Below are 16,312 nucleotides of genomic sequence, written 5' to 3' on the forward strand. Positions count from 1 at the left end.
GCTTCGCAGAATCTACCACCAGATCGAAAACGCGATCCACTGAGAAGATCCGGCGAGAAACTCAGTGGGCTGTGTCTGTTGGTTAATTTACTCGTCGAGCCCTTCGTTGCAAGCACTGCAAGCGACGAGTTCGACGAGAACGATGATCGGGCAGTTCAGTTATGGTGCATATGAACTCCGATAAATACTGCAAATTATACAGACTGTGATCTCGACTAAAGTTATAGCAAAAACATACGGTATAATAATAATAAAAACCAAGCAAGCCAATAGATCCGATATTGTGATAATAGATCGGTCTGCGCGTCGAGCAGTGTTGGTTGATATTACCACTACTCATAACGACAACCTCGTGAAGGCAGAAAAGGGCAAATTAATAAAATATTTGGACCTGGCTCACGAGACTACCGGCATGTTGTATATGGGAATGAGTTGTCCGCTCCGGGCATTTCAATAATGCAATAATTGTTACATTATAATACCTCTTGTATAAATGAATATTTAAAAAAAATGTAATATTTAAAAAATAATAATAATCTAATATTTAAATTAAAAAGACATGCCCGCTGAGTTTCTTGTCAGTTCTTCTCAGGACGGAGTCTAGTTTTTGTGAATTGGCGGTAGTTCTTTTTGACGTTCAACAAGTATGTACTTTCATTTACGATGAATAAAAAAATTTGATTTGATTTGATAATATAAAAAAACCCATTCTCAATAAAAACTAATATTAAAGTTAAAATTTACCGTCAAATTCTCCCCGATCATAAACAATCGTCTAACAGCCTCTACAGCGCGTCATTTGCAACACATTTTTGCCGTAGATTCTGATGGCAACATTACGGAGGGTAAACGGTGTCTGGCCATCGGGGAGCCCTTCAATTTAATATAGCGCATCTGACGGCCATTGCGTCGCTTAATTTAGATATAATTAGCGGCAAAATTACCCGAAATTAGAATTTTCGGTAAGCCTTAAAAACTTATAACGTAAAGGAGAACTGTTTTTGTGTTTACCATATTTTGATGTCGTTTATTCCGTTAATTGGTCATAACGTTTTCACGGGTCAGTAACAGTATAAATAATAATATTATTTACAATATAGTAAATATAAACATTTTCATATTATCAGAATATGCATATAGGTTTTCAATGAAATTGCGCCTCTATCCTATTCTGCATAAATATCGATAGTAAAGCCTATAGAAAACAACACTATCGTATAACTACAGTGACGGAGAGATTGACTCGACGCGCATTGTTTGTGAAGTCCGCTTGCAATCACTCAAAGTACGGTTCTGAATAGAGACTTGAACTTTAGTCGATAGATTTTGTCGATATAAATTATCGATAGATCGTTTCAAGATAAATATTGAAGACTAGCGACCCGCCCTCGCTTCGCTTCGGAAACATTAAAACACACATAAAACCAAAAAAATAAATAAATAAAAAATTAAAAAAAGTAACCTATGTTCATCAGGGACAATGTCGGCTTCTAATGGAAAAAGAATTTTTCAAATCGGTCCAGTAGTTTCGGAGCCTATTCGAAACAAACAAACAAACAAATCTTTCCTCTTTATAATATTATTATATTATATATATATTGAATATTGATATTGATATTGATATATTGAAGATTTATTGAAGAAGAAATATTGACATTTTCCAATATAACAGTATCGCTTATATAACGTTCACATTCTAGATCAATATGGAAAATAAATTGGTAATAAATTTAATGTTTACTTTATACATGCTTCCACCACAATACAAAAAATATTTTGTTTTTGTAGACTTCTATGCGCAAATCTACTTTGGTTACATAAATTTCTTTTATGATTGGAAAACTAACAAATACTTAAAATTTCTAATTCTATAATATTAATTCTAAAATGATTACATTAATGGATTTACAACTAAAATATCATTAGTGTACTTAAACAAAGTTTTTGGATAAAATTAAAACGAATCCCTTAGAAGTATTTTTACAGTGAATGTATTTTTTTTTATTTCATCTACAATATATATAAGTATATATCAAATACTGAAGAAATAAAATAATCAAAGACTTTTAATTTAATACTTAAGTTATTTACTAACGAGATACTTACTGTTAATTCTGTCATTAACGACACAAATTAGAATGCATACTTTATACAAAATACTTAGATGAGATGTAAAAAAATTGTTAGAAAATTGATCTATCGATATTTGAATATTGAACTATTCAAACACTACTTGTTATATGCGCATATTGGAAGGGGATGTTTTAAGAAGTAAAAGCGCAATGTATAGTTTGTGCAGACTGACTGAAACCACAAAAGGCCTGCGCAACAATGTCTACATCACAAAGGGAGATAGATATGAGAAACGTGCGACTGTATTACACCGAGCTTTGTAGCGTAAACATTAATTTTCTCCCAACATTTTCACTGTAGATTTATATGAAACGTTAGAAAGCTACCGTTGGTAGACAAATTGTACCTACAGTCCATTTGATGATATTTTGTTTTAACAATTTATTTTCCATGACGCACAGAAAGGCCGCTTGTGGTAATTAGTTCATAGAATAACAAATTGAGGTTGACCTTATTTCTATATTAAAAACACATAATATTTACGTCTGTACCGGTATATTAAAGTTTTATTTTTAACTTTAAATACAACAACAAATTCAAAACAATATTATGACAAAGACATCCGAAGGACCATCATATCTGAATCTTAATTGTAGAGGAAGTCAAGACAAGACCAATAGTAAGTTGTACCAATGAGGGAAGGAAATTAAAATCATCACAGAATAAGAAAATTAAAACTTGTACCGTAAACCGTATTAAAATCATAAAATTGACCAAAAATAAACATAAAACTTTATAGTTATAATATGATTAAATTAAGCATTTGCAACCCTTTCCGACAGATACAGCACCCAGCTTCAGACGAGTGCTTTGAGCTCACAAGGAGTTGCGTCCAGACGAGGCCTGTATCTAATAGTCCATTTACCAGCCGGAGGCAATTTCACACCGATACCAAATTGAATTCCAGTGTTCCTTTGGTCTGGATGCCGAGACATTTTATTCACTGTCTGTACAGAATTGGTTTTAAGTTTTATGATCGCATTTATTATGCGCTAACGACACTGTTGTCTAGTTATTTATATTTAAGGTCGTGTAAATTAAGATAATGTGGAAATCGCATTGACTAAGTTTAGGGAACTTGACTGACACCACCTAATTTAATGTTTAGAATGTCACTTTTCCAGATTTCCAGTTAGATTCAAATTCAGCCCTCAATTATATTTTTAACAATGAACATGCTTTAACTGTGCTTATTTAAATGATTCCAAAATCATCTTCATATTTTTAAATTGAGAATAACAATATATATTTGCTGTAAAGGAATCCGCTTAAAATGTTTATTTTATACATAAATACAAATATATTTTTTTGTATATTTGACATCTAACCAATAGTAAATAAACCGTCCTTTCAATTTTGATGAAACTTGAAATAGTTAGTTCTTGTTGCTACTCCAGAAAAGGGTATTAATAGGTGGCATGTGCGATATGTACTTCCAAGAAAATTTGTTTTTTTTATGTAACCACTATCGATAGTCACACCGGCATATAATCGAGTTTTCGCCAATTTGTTATTAACATATAAATTCATATACAAAAAAAAACATTGTTATATCTATAAAAGAATATCCGTCGCTATAATCATAAAAAAAATGTTTTTTCTTTAATTTATTCGCCCAAATATTTTAGCTGAATTAATCCGTTGAAATTAAGCAGTAGCTACTTACGTTTGACTTTTCATAAACCATACTATGGTATAATGAACAAGTTACTAAAATAAGATTACACGAAAAGTAAGTTGGATTTCCTTGAGTTTGATTTGTGAAAAAATCTCATCAACATAACACGTGCTGAGTTCAGCTCGCGCCTCATTTTAATTTATGATTCCCACCTAGCTAAAAGTTTCGCATCGGTGAAGAGGGACCTTTTCGAGGTGTCTTTGGGGAAATTCAAGCTAAAGTTGAGCTTTAAATATTTTAATAAACTCGTATTAAAGTCGTAAAAAACACTTTGCGCTCCCGTTTTTTCCTCCCTCACCGCAAAATTTCGGGTTTTGTGGTTATAGTCTTCCTCTTGTGTGTGTGAGTGCGTTTAGGGTACGCGGACGAGCTATGTACAGGGTGCTTCATTATTCATTTTGCTTTGTTCGGAACTCTGTCTGATTCGAGAGCATGTTTTGTTGTTTTTGACAGCATACTCATATTTTGTCATAGCTCAGATGTTTTTGTGAAACACTTTCATTTTCACAAAAGTAACAAGTGGCTTTCGATCTTAAGAATAAGTTATAAAGTATTATGATGAGTTCCGAGTTTCTCGCCGGATCTATCTTCCAAGAGGGTCGCGTTTCCGATCCGGTGGTAGATTCTGCGAAGCACTGCTCTCGCTAGGGCCAGTGTTAACAACACACCCGGTTTGAGACCCGTAAGCTCACCTACACGTCAAGGAGAAACTAAAATAGCCTCTCAAGGCTATCAGCACTGGTACGGAGGGAAGAAAGAAAAAAAAAGAAGGCTAGTCAAGCTATTTAGTTTGGTTATTTTGTTATTTTAACATGCTCCCTTTGATTTCGACGAAGCTCTCCAATATGAAAACCTTGTCCAAAACAAAGTCAATACGAACCTATAACTCATAAGCATAAAGCGGTAGTCTGTATACGTTTTTGTCGTACCTTTATGATAATTCGCAACGGGCTGCATAATGTTATGGTGTTCGGAATCTCTAGACGGTGGGTTTATAGGCAAAATCTGCGTAGTTGACGGATTTTATGCGTGCTTCGTAGGTGTGAAATGATGCAGTTGTGAAGGGTATTTCGGTGTTATAGTACGGTGAGTGCGATAACGATTTTTTAAGCCGATTCAAGATTTGTGTTACACAATATGAGGGATAATGTGGTAACGTAATATACATAAAGCCAGGAATAAAGAACCAGATCAATGAGTTTTTGTTCGATATTCAACAAATTTTGAATTAAGTATTGGAATGCGCCGTACGCGTTGTTATTGAGAAGAATTTATTGTTAGAGTCCGTCGGTCATCTTCGTTCTTACAATGTTAATAATCTATTTGGTATTTATTCAGAAAATACCGACACCGATACTGATATATTGGCACGAGACACCAGTTTCGTCTATTACTAAGCAGTACTATTTTCAATTCTTCAATCATCAAGTACTGATGTTAGGGTGTATAATTTGTATGGATTAGTGACTGACGCTTAAATATGAAATTATTATTTATATCACGGGTCTACACGAAAACCATGCCAAATAATAGTCGCGTGACAATACTGAAGTTTTCTATTACAAAATCATGGACGCTGCTAAGGCGGAGAGCTCTAAAATAGCGAGCTTGTATTTTTATCACGTGTGCAGTGAAACAATTCAGTGAAAATTTCATCGCGAAAGATGAAATCACATACCTATGAAGCATTCGCAGTAAAAATAAACAAAATTTAATTTCACAACTCACTTTCCTCAGAACGTATGAAATATCAGCTAGTTTTGTGCAATATTTACGCATGGAAGCGTGCGAACCGATGATTTGTAGCGCGCCGATATCAACGCTAGACTTTTCATTCAGTTGATTTATGAAACCATTGTCTATTAATTGAACTGTTAACGGCATAATAAATCGCAATTTGTTTTTTTTTAAATCGTTTTAACGCACTATCATGACATTTTTTATTTTATTTTAAATGGTCTTATTTTTCATTCGGAAAACTGAAGGTTGAATTTTTAAAATCAATAGTCCTTTAGTTTAGTAGTAATCAAGTAATTACATTACCTAGATATAACGATTTTTTGAGTACAGATTTACTGATAAGGCTGCTACAGGAATAGCAATTTAAATTCCGTCACCCACTAAGGGTCATGAGGTCAATGACAAAGTTGTTTAGTAATAACGACTGTCCCACCGAACTGCGACGTGTGACTGCTTCACTGTAGATCGTGAAACCTACCTTTTTCTTTCCTACCAAAGCTGATGGTTTAGAGAGACCATATCAGCGTAACCTTGACTAGTAGGTGAGCTCACGGGGCTCAAACCTGATGATGTTGCTAACACGAACCCTAGCAAGAGCCGTGCTTCGCAGAATCTACCACCGGATCAGAAACGCGACCCACTGAGAAGATCCGGCGAGAAACTCACCGAGCCCTTTGTCGCAAGCGACGGGTTCGACGAGAACGATGACCGGAGCTTAGGTACCTAAAAGCACCGTTAATGGATCGGGAGGATACGAAATGACGTGTTTTGGGCGAGGTCAACAACCTACCTCTCTTATTTAGACTTGGCATAGTCCAAAATGTTAGTATGCTGGTCGGCACCGTAGGGCACCAGATGTCTTTGATAAATAGCTTGCAATGGATTTACTGAATGTTGCTTTCTCGTTGAATATCCTGCCATAGAGTTATTTCTAATCAATTACATCATAACTTTTTTAATTTTCTTTTTATCTCACATTAAGAAATTTCCATCAAAACGGACTAAACAAACAAAGTTCATCCCTCTGTGTGAAATATGGAAATTGGAGAATTGATAATTGAATTTCGGCGACACGCGGTCTCCCGATATTGCCAGAGATCTCGAACATTTTAAAATCTACAAAATGGATGCGATAATTTTATACAATTATTAATGAAGGTAGGTTTATTACTGACAACACATAAAAAGCTATCATGGTATTAACATAGAGAAATATACAGTTAAGGAGACATAATATAAAACAATATAGTTAAAATTCTTTAAAAAAGCATATAGCATGATAACAATTAGCCCTTAAAATAATTGAATAATTTAGTGGGAAAACATGTACAATATACTAGCTATGTTTTGGAAAAGGTCTCAATTACTAGATTTAAAATTCGATAAATTCATCAAACAACAAAATATATTCGTCGAAATCAGAGCCCAAAGCAAAATGTTTCATCAATTTGAAAAAAAAAAACAAGAGTTATTAAGTACGTTTGTGGCGCTATCCATCATAAAATACAAGATATTTTATAGATGCCTGAATTCCGACGAAGTCTTCAAGATAAGTTTACATACATATAGTACTGTGTATATAAGTTTCGAACAATAACAACTAACCGTTGGTCTACCGAGTAACTTCACCCGCACGGTGGAAGATCTTCGCTTGGACGTTAACCAGCCAAACGTTCATAGTTTTTGTGTCTATAAAACAAATATTTACTAACTAATAATTTTAAGTATAATTTAAAATAAATTTAAATACCTTGCCATCCTTTCTTCGTAAAGCTCAGTCAGCATCTCCTCCAAATCAGAGGACAAGGTGTTCAGCAGCTGTGAACAATTTATTAGCAATTACTATTTTATAATAAGCTAAATAAAAGACCTAAACTTTATTTAATTCCGAGAATTTTCATTTTTATCTACCTTTTAAACCTTCTCTGGACTTCGACAAATAATTCAAGAACAACAATTAGCCAAATCGGTCCAGCCGTTCTCGAGTTTTAGCGAGACTAACGAACAGCAATTAATTTATATATATATATATAGGTTTTGCCCGCGACTTCGTCCGCGTTTAATAGTTCACAAATAATGCTTTATTTTAGAACAAATTTGGTCAGCATAAAAAACGCTATAGTGAGCCAACCTTAATATATACACATATTCTGTCGCGGACTTTTTTTTAGATATTTTAAAGGGGAACAATTCTGTCATACATTATTTTAGCGAAACTTTTCTACAGCGCACGCAACGGAAGCTCTCAAAAGGGAAAAAAACCCCGATTTTGAAACATTCTTTATTGGTGCTCCGCTTGTATTGGTCTTAGCGTAATGTTATATAGCCTATATAGCCTTCTTCGATAAATTGGCTATCTAACACTGAAATAATTTTTCAAATCGGACTAGTAGTTCCTGAGATTAGCACGTTCAAACAATCAAACTCTTCAGCTTTATAATATTAGTATAGATTAATTAAATATCTTCGTAGTCTCCGACAGAATGTGTCTACATAGTTCATACATATATAGACACTAAGTTAGCAGAAGAATTCTGGACATGTACTGAAGTTCCATAGATACATTCCGTACACGCTTGACATTACATACCGTACGTAAGTTTACCAACTTGATCACGGTTGGGAACGCATTAAGAATGCAACTAGCGCGCATACATCTTAAAATAAAAATGCGTGAATAAAAACTACGTTATTTTAAGCATACTACTTTGTTCTATGGGCAAATAGGCTTAAAAGTCCTCAATATGGCATGTAACTTATTTCATTGAAATCTTCTAAGCAGAATTGTATTCATATTTTATTTTTTAATTGCTTAGAATTAGATGGATGGACGAGCTCACGGCCCATTTCGTGTTAAGCAGTTACTGGAGACCATAAATGTCAATAACATAAATACCGCCACTAACATTGAGACATGAGATCTAAATCTCAGTTTTTACAGTCCATCGGCAGCCCCACCCTGCAAGCCGATGCGCATTACTGCTTCCCAGCAGAAAGCAGGGCGGTGGTATCTACCCGTGCAGACTTACTAGACTTCCTACCATAATTAATTACACAAATTATACTTTTTGTGGGTTTGATTTTTATTATATCATCTTATTCCTCTACATTAGAAGTTATTCGTGCACATTTGTTAAGTACGTATTTCATTACAAAAATTTAGCCTGTTTTATGTAATTTAGCCTGTAATTTAGCCTCCGCGTTTCGAACCCTGGCATAGTCACATCGCTCAATACGAATGCACCGGGCATCTTATCCAGCAGGCTACGACGACTTCAGTGACAAAGAATATAAAACAATATTCTTTAATCCGAAGTATTGTTACATAACATTAAGAGTAATTTTCAAACTTACGATTTACCGTTACCATGCATCAAATTACAAATCATAATTTGTTATAACTATAATAAAAATCATGAAAAAAAAAAAACATAATCGAAATCTACAGATCAAAGTTCGGTGTACAAACTAATAGAGCCCTCCGACATTGCTTTTGCATAATCCCTATTATTCGTACGTTGATTTGTTCGATTTTCTATTCACCCCTACAGCACATATTGGAAACGTTGTACGGGAAATGAGTTAAACCTTGTTCACCGCAGGCCGAAGGTTTAGATATTTGCTTTAATATGTGACTCATGAAACTGAAGATGGACCAGCCGATACATGATCTAGTTGGGTATGAATTTATTAATTTAAATTTTATAGTAATTCATTATTTAATACCATCCGACAAAATTTTAAAGAACTTTGTGATTGTGATAAAAACACATAAAACATACATACATGACGCAAAAAAAATCTACATTTTATACTGTAATAATGAAACGGACAAAGACAATTTGTAATTGTTTTTTACTAGACCTCTTTTTTTTCAGGCAGGGCGCCGAACCTCATGCCAGGCTTCCGCGCCTAAGTGGCTCGCGGGGACTTTTTACAACTTATTTTTTGTTCATATTAAGAGATTCCTCAAGGCATCGGAGCCGACCAAAAGCCCCAGTGCTCTTCAAGAGGGGTCGCCCTTCCGATAGCACTTTGAGTATCTCATACAGTACAAGCGCGGTAACACCAATCGCTCCATCACCCTCTTCAGCCAGCCTATATCGTAGACCTCAAAGCCCAAATTCCTGGGCGTCACCTTCGACAGAGGAATGACATACCGCACATTAAAGCAGTCCGCGATCAAACCACGTTCTTACTCAGAAGACTATTCCATGATCTGCAGCCTGCAACCGAAGTAATTTGTCCCTTCCCAATAAGGTGACACTTTACAAAACTTGCATAGGTCCGGTCATGACTTATGCAAGTCTAGTATTCGCCCACGTGTCGTATTCATATTACCTCTCTTCAAAAGATTTAATCTCGTTTTCGCAGGATAGCAGTCAAAGCACTGTGGTACGTGAGTAATATAGATTTTGCGACGACCTAGAATCAGATTCCATCAGTAAATCGGAACACTTCTTCGAAAAACACTATAACACTTTTACTGTGGCAACAGCAAATCACATACCCAATCCAGACGACCAAACGATAAAAAGTCGCCGTCGCCCTAATTAAGTCATTTCGCATCCTCCCGATCCACTCTCGGTCCTTTTAGGCATTTCAAGCACCGAATACCATTCTCGTCGAACCCGCCGAATGCGACAAAGGGCGAAGATTCAGCGAAGCAGTGCTTTTGCTAGGGCAAATGTAAGCACCGTCTCTCAGGCTCGATGAACTTGCCTACTCGTTAGGTATCGCTAGTATAACCTCATCATCATCAGCCCACAGTCGTCCACTGCTGGACATAGGTCTCTCCCAATCCACACTACTGAGCCCGGTTTTCAGCTCTCCTCATCCACTCCTTGCCGGCCACCATTCGCAAGTCATCACACCACCCAGTCGCGTCTCACGTTACGTCTTCTGCTGCGCGATCTCCACTTGACCCGTCTACTCCAGCGATCGTCAGTTCTACGGCATCTATATATTAATACGTGAAGTAAAAACTTTGTATCCCTTTTTACGAAAAATGCGCGGACGGAGGAGTATGAAATTTTCCACGCTTATAGAGAATATAGAGAAGAAGTGCACAATGCTAATATTTTTTTTAAATAATGCATAAAAGATCATTAAATCAATAAAGAAAACATTACACACACTACATACCAATCATAATGGTGTACAAACTTACAATTCCAATTAATTATACTAGAATTTCGACTACTGCGGGACCTCTTTTTTTTTTCTTTCTACCTATGCTGATATCCTTGAGAGGCTATTTCAGCTTCACCCTAACGTGTGTAGGTGAGCTCACGGGGCTCAAACCGGAGAGTTGCTAACACTGACCCTAGCAAGAGCAGTGCTTCGCAGAATCTACCACCGGATCGGAAACGCGACCCACTGAGAAGATCCGGCGAGAAACTCAGTGGGCTACCTCTCGTATATAGTATAACCTCAATAGGTAGAAAAGAAAAAGCATCGGAAGTTGTTCGAATAAGCCATACGTGTGTCACAGAATGAGGTATTTGCTTAGTTCGCAGACGGGGTGGCAATGAAAAAAGTTTCTCAAATAAAAATCTCCTCGCAAAGCCGCGGCCCATCCACGCGGAACACCCCACGTGTTCCGCTGACACCGCCTTTATTATAATACTACATTTTCTGAACCAACAGTGATCTTAACGAAATGGAATAATTTGTTCATTTCTTTATTGTTTATTGCATGATTTCATTATTTTTAGTATTTATGAACCCAGAAGAAGATTGATTGAAGAAGAAGAAACCATTGATATGAAGAAGATATCAATCATTGAAAACTTTAAGCAATGGACATTATTCTTCTGATTTATACATGATGATCTTAAACATTTTAAACACATTCAATTTGCGCACGACATACTCCAGATATCGAAGGATTCAGAGTAGAGTCATGATAGCGAATCAATTAAGTTACAGATAAATTAGGATAGCAAAAATCATTACTGTCCAAGACGTGTAATATAATATAATTGTTAGTTATGTTTAACCACTTTTTTTTTAATAAATCTACTGCATAGTAATTGATGGATAGTGTATGTATTGTATATAAAAGAATATATTGTACATATACTCAAAAGTTCCTTATTCATAAGTTCTTAATGCTAAATCGGCCGATCTTGAAAGTTAACATGCAAAGATAAGGAAATTAATAAACTAACATGTAAAAAAGAAACTTATAACTTAAGGGGGTTTGGGGGGAGGGTTGGGGTGAGGGGATACCGATCGCGTTCCGACCCGGCAGGCTGGTTCTGGCCCAGCGGGGTATCCCGAAACACCAGTGGCATCGCCCGGGCGGCCTGGTAAGACCGCCGTACCGCGGAGACCGACGTCGTTGGTCGTCGACTATCGCCTCGACGACCCGTCGGTCGGGCGTCCTCGGGGGGTGGCGCCGCGTGTCTGGTTGTAGTGTTGACCGCGGGAACCCCCCTACTTTGAGCGGGTTCTGATCTCGGACGGATATCAGACATCGGGTGTAAGAGTGTAGGGGAGTCGTTTAATACGGTAGGGCCCTAAAGGAAAGGAGGGGAGGGGGATATAGATAGCTTTACAATAAAATATTCGTATACTCATCTTTTATCTTTATTTTCACTTCAATTTTTTTTAGTAATGGTCAAGCAGAACTAAATTTTACAAGGTACATTACATTAGAATTTAATATAAAATTAGATTGCCAGTCAACAAAATCTCAGTTGCGTAACACTTCATTTTGAAATACGAAATCCTTCTTGTTTCCCCCCAAGTGAGATGCGTTCACTTTGACGTGAAGGCTCCTTTTTAAGATCTAAATATAAAAGGGCGTTTCAAGTTAACTAAAATCAGAGCGGCATGAAATTTGTCACGTGCATATTTGAATTGAATATGCAATTTCGAAAAGGGCACATCTCTGAAAATGTAAAATGTTTAGGAAATGAAAAAAACTGATTATTTTCTAAAGTAGTGTAAAATTTAAAATATTAACTTTTGAGATATTATACATTTTAGTGTTAATTAGCAATTGAAAATTACTGGAATTATTTATTATAAAATGGTATTGAATTATTATAAAATTACTGGAACTATTATAAAATGTAGGTAAGCCTCAAAACTACATGTATATGAAAAAACGTATTTGACAAAATATGCGACATGTGCCCTTTTCGAAATTGCATAATATTCAATTGGGTTGTATTTCAGAAAATAACTTATGTATTATTTCGTCGAAACTTTTACAATTGTATGTCTTGAGATTAATCTATATATTAATACGTGAAGCAAAAACTTTGTATCCCTTTTTACGAAAATTAGGCGGACGGAGGAGTATGAAATTTTACACACTTATAGAGAATATAGAGAAGAAGTGCACAAAGCTAAAAAAATTTTAAAATAATGCATAAAAGATACTTACATTAAATCAATAAAGAAAACATTACACACACTACATACCATGTATTTGACGCACACACGCATGCATGCTGTTTATTGTCAAACTTTTGTTCTTGACGTCTGTTGTCAAATTGAGAATAGATTAAATATTGTTTGTCTTTATTAATATTATTTTAAAGAGTAGCCTTGGCGAAATTTGTGATTATAGAAGTATAAAATACAATCATAATGGAGCACAAACTTACAATTCCAATTAATTATAGTCGAATTTCGACTACTGCGGGACCTCTAGTAAGTTTAAAACTAAGTACTCTTCGATGTGTAAAATATTGGTAAATGTTTAATAATTTGTTACATTTGTGAAAGTGTCTATATTTGTGCTTATTCATGACAATAATTACCCAAAATGTTGCCAACAGAACCTCAGAATACTGTTGATATTGATGGTGCACAACCTATGGTACATGTTTCTTTATGATATTTGGGTATGTACATAAGTTGCTTAGCTTGATACTAAAAAGCTTATAAGAATTTGATTTTATTTACTTGTTTAAAATTTAAAACAAAATAGTGATATTTCACAAAAATAGTGATAATAATAAACAACAGTCGTAATGATTTTACTCATTACTTTTTACATTGTTAGTCTACTTCGAAAAAGCGGTGAGACACGATAGGGTTATCTTCTCGTGGCCGCCGCTAATTGCATATCCGACCCAGACGACGAGGCAACGCAATGCCCATCCGAAACATGTCTTGTCGGATTCACTCTCGGTGCATTTAGGTACTGATCACTATCCGCGTGGAACTTGTCGTTTACGACGAGAGTACTAACATAGCAAACTGAGTTTCTCCGCGGATCTTCTAAGGGGGACGCTATTCCGATCAGGTGGTAGATTCTGTGAAGCACTGCTCTTGCTATAGCTAATTTTAGCGAATTATCTCAGGTTGAGTCCGCAAGAAGCTGAAATTGCCTCTAAGACTACCAGCGAATAGGCAGGGGAATGAAAATTGTAGTTGTGTACGGTATTCTATTTGGTATATTTCCGAGACCCGAAACACTTAGAGGGCCAAGGCTTGGGCGAAATTCGCCTCGCTGGCACCCACCCGCTCGAGCGCGGTTGGCCTGTGCGTCTCTCATGCACCCCGCCACCTCCTTCTGCCAGACGGTGCACTCGCAGAAGTCGAGCATCGCCTTTCACGAATCGTCGTCACCGAGCATCGATGCCATAATACTCGGCAACGACAAGTTGTTTCCTATTTTTGCGACGAGGACACGGCGCTACCCCTCCCGTGCGGGGCGGGCGACGAGCGTGTGCTCCGCCGTGTCCAAGTCGCAAGCACAATGGTGGCACTCTGCCGTCGGCTCCGCTCCGATCCGGTGCAGGAACTCACCGAAGCAACCATGCCCAGTGAGCACCTGCATGAGCCGGAAAGTGAGGCGTCCTCTGTCACGGTTACCCAATTCACAAAAACCGGGTGAATCGCCTCGACGGTCCTACGTCCAGCCGAAGGATCGATCAGCCGTCTGGACCATGACTCTAGCACCTGATGGTAACCATCGTCGTCGCAATATGGTCAGGTATTCGCTTATGAAATTCAGCAAAGCGACAAGCGTAGCCATGCTTGAGTTCTGTTTCCTCGTTTGTATTGTATTTTTACGTGTATTAATATCAGCTGTGTTTTGCAGTTACACCAATGTTTTATATGAATAATTAAGAAAAAATATTCAGATAAATATTAAAAACACTATTTTAAAGGCGATAATAACGGGCTTGGTGTGAGCTTTAAGCAGTGTTTATGCATAAATCATAGACAGAAAAAATTTATAATATACATGATTAATGTAAATGTTCGGCAGTCGCAGTACTGATTTGAATATTGAAGCAATTGACTAAATATTTTTCCATTGACTTCACTAACATTTTAACTGAAACAAGATCATACTAAGTATTCCTTTGCTTACAATTCATGTAAAATTTCATTGTTTCAAATTGTATTATGTAACTGTTTCGAGCCGAACTGAAACCATTATTTTCTTGAATACTTCATGAGTAGACAACACAAAAAGGTCAACAACCTTTTCGACATTTCCGCAGGTTGCTAGGCAACGGGAATGTACACAAACAAGCATATGACAATTCAAACTTCACATATCTTATTTCAAGGGAATAACATGCAAAAGTAATGGTTTATGTCAAAATCAATAGAAACTAAAAATACTTTAGGAATTTGAGTCAAATGGTGCATGGCGTATGACGTCGCACATAATTACAATAAAATCGAATTGATATCGTGTAATAAACATTACGATGGCCGCTGGAGCAGACGTGTTCTGGACTGGAGACCACGTACCGGTAAGCTCAGCGTTGGGCGTCCGTCACCTTGCCCGTTGGACCGATGACTTGCGGTGATATGCTGGGAAAGATTGGATGCGGAAGGCGGAGGATCGTTCATTGTGGCGGACTATGGAAGAGGCTTACATCCAGCAGTGGAGAGATACAGACTGATGATGAATAAACATTAAATTATTTCATTTTATGGCTTCATCAGAAGCTGGGTGGGTTGTAAATCTCCTATTGAGGGCCACGAACCTTCTTTGTTCGATCTTCTGCTGACCGTTTACCTAATCGGATACGGTGTGGTGATCGTCAAAAGACGACCGGGTCTCGAAAAGTTTAGCAGTATAAGACAACGGATTGGGATGGAATGGATGAATTTCACGCAAATTAACCACGGGAATATCTTTGATTTTATTGTAATGATATATGTGATCCATTGATAACATGCATTGCTATTGCGGATGATAGACAGCGCGGGGAACGTGCAGTGTATCGGCCATCAGATGTTGAGATAACATCGACCATCTGTCTCTAGCAGCGTGTCCATATCCTGTTTACCATCGCACCTCCCACCGTCGGAGCAGATTCACGCATATTATCTGGAACGGCTGCGTTCATAAACAGCGCTTTTCCAGCGTTTTTTTTATCACGTACCGTCAGACTCTGGAATTTACTCCCTTCTACGATGTTTCCCGAGCGCTATGACGTGTCCTTACTCAGCGGTAAGCAGCGCAACTTAGCTGTGGTACTGGCGTTGCTGAGCCGTCTATGAGCTACAATTGCCACTCACCATCAGGTGGGCCGTATGCTCTTCTGTCACCAATGCCAATAAAAAAAACCCTCCACTAGTGTATTCCCTAACAAAAGTAACGCTAAAGCTAAATTTAATAAAGAATTAAACAAAGATAAATAAAATATTTTGAACTCACGTTTAGTATGCAACATTATGATCCATTCGTGTTTATTTAAGTAAAACATAAAACCGCTGTTTTTTCGCCGACAAAAGACTGACAGCGATAAAATATTTATTTATTCAAGCAAC

General features: G+C 36.9%; 1 protein-coding gene across 4 annotated transcripts in view; it reads right to left on the reverse strand.

Moving 5' to 3' along the window:
• The window catches only part of spri (Src homology 2 domain-containing protein sprint), a 282,388-nt gene that overhangs the window by 229,718 nt on the left and 36,358 nt on the right, over positions 1-16,312 (reverse strand). For all 4 annotated transcript variants that reach the window (XM_089734758.1, XM_089734755.1, XM_089734767.1 and 1 more), the window contains exon 3: positions 7,302-7,369. In XM_089734758.1, coding sequence (XP_089590884.1) covers positions 7,302-7,369 — 68 coding nt within the window. The remainder of the gene's footprint in view (positions 1-7,301; positions 7,370-16,312) is intronic.

This window comes from Bombyx mandarina, chromosome 18 (assembly GCF_030267445.1).
Source record: "Bombyx mandarina strain Sakado chromosome 18, ASM3026744v2".
NCBI classification, from domain to species: domain Eukaryota; kingdom Metazoa; phylum Arthropoda; class Insecta; order Lepidoptera; family Bombycidae; genus Bombyx; species Bombyx mandarina.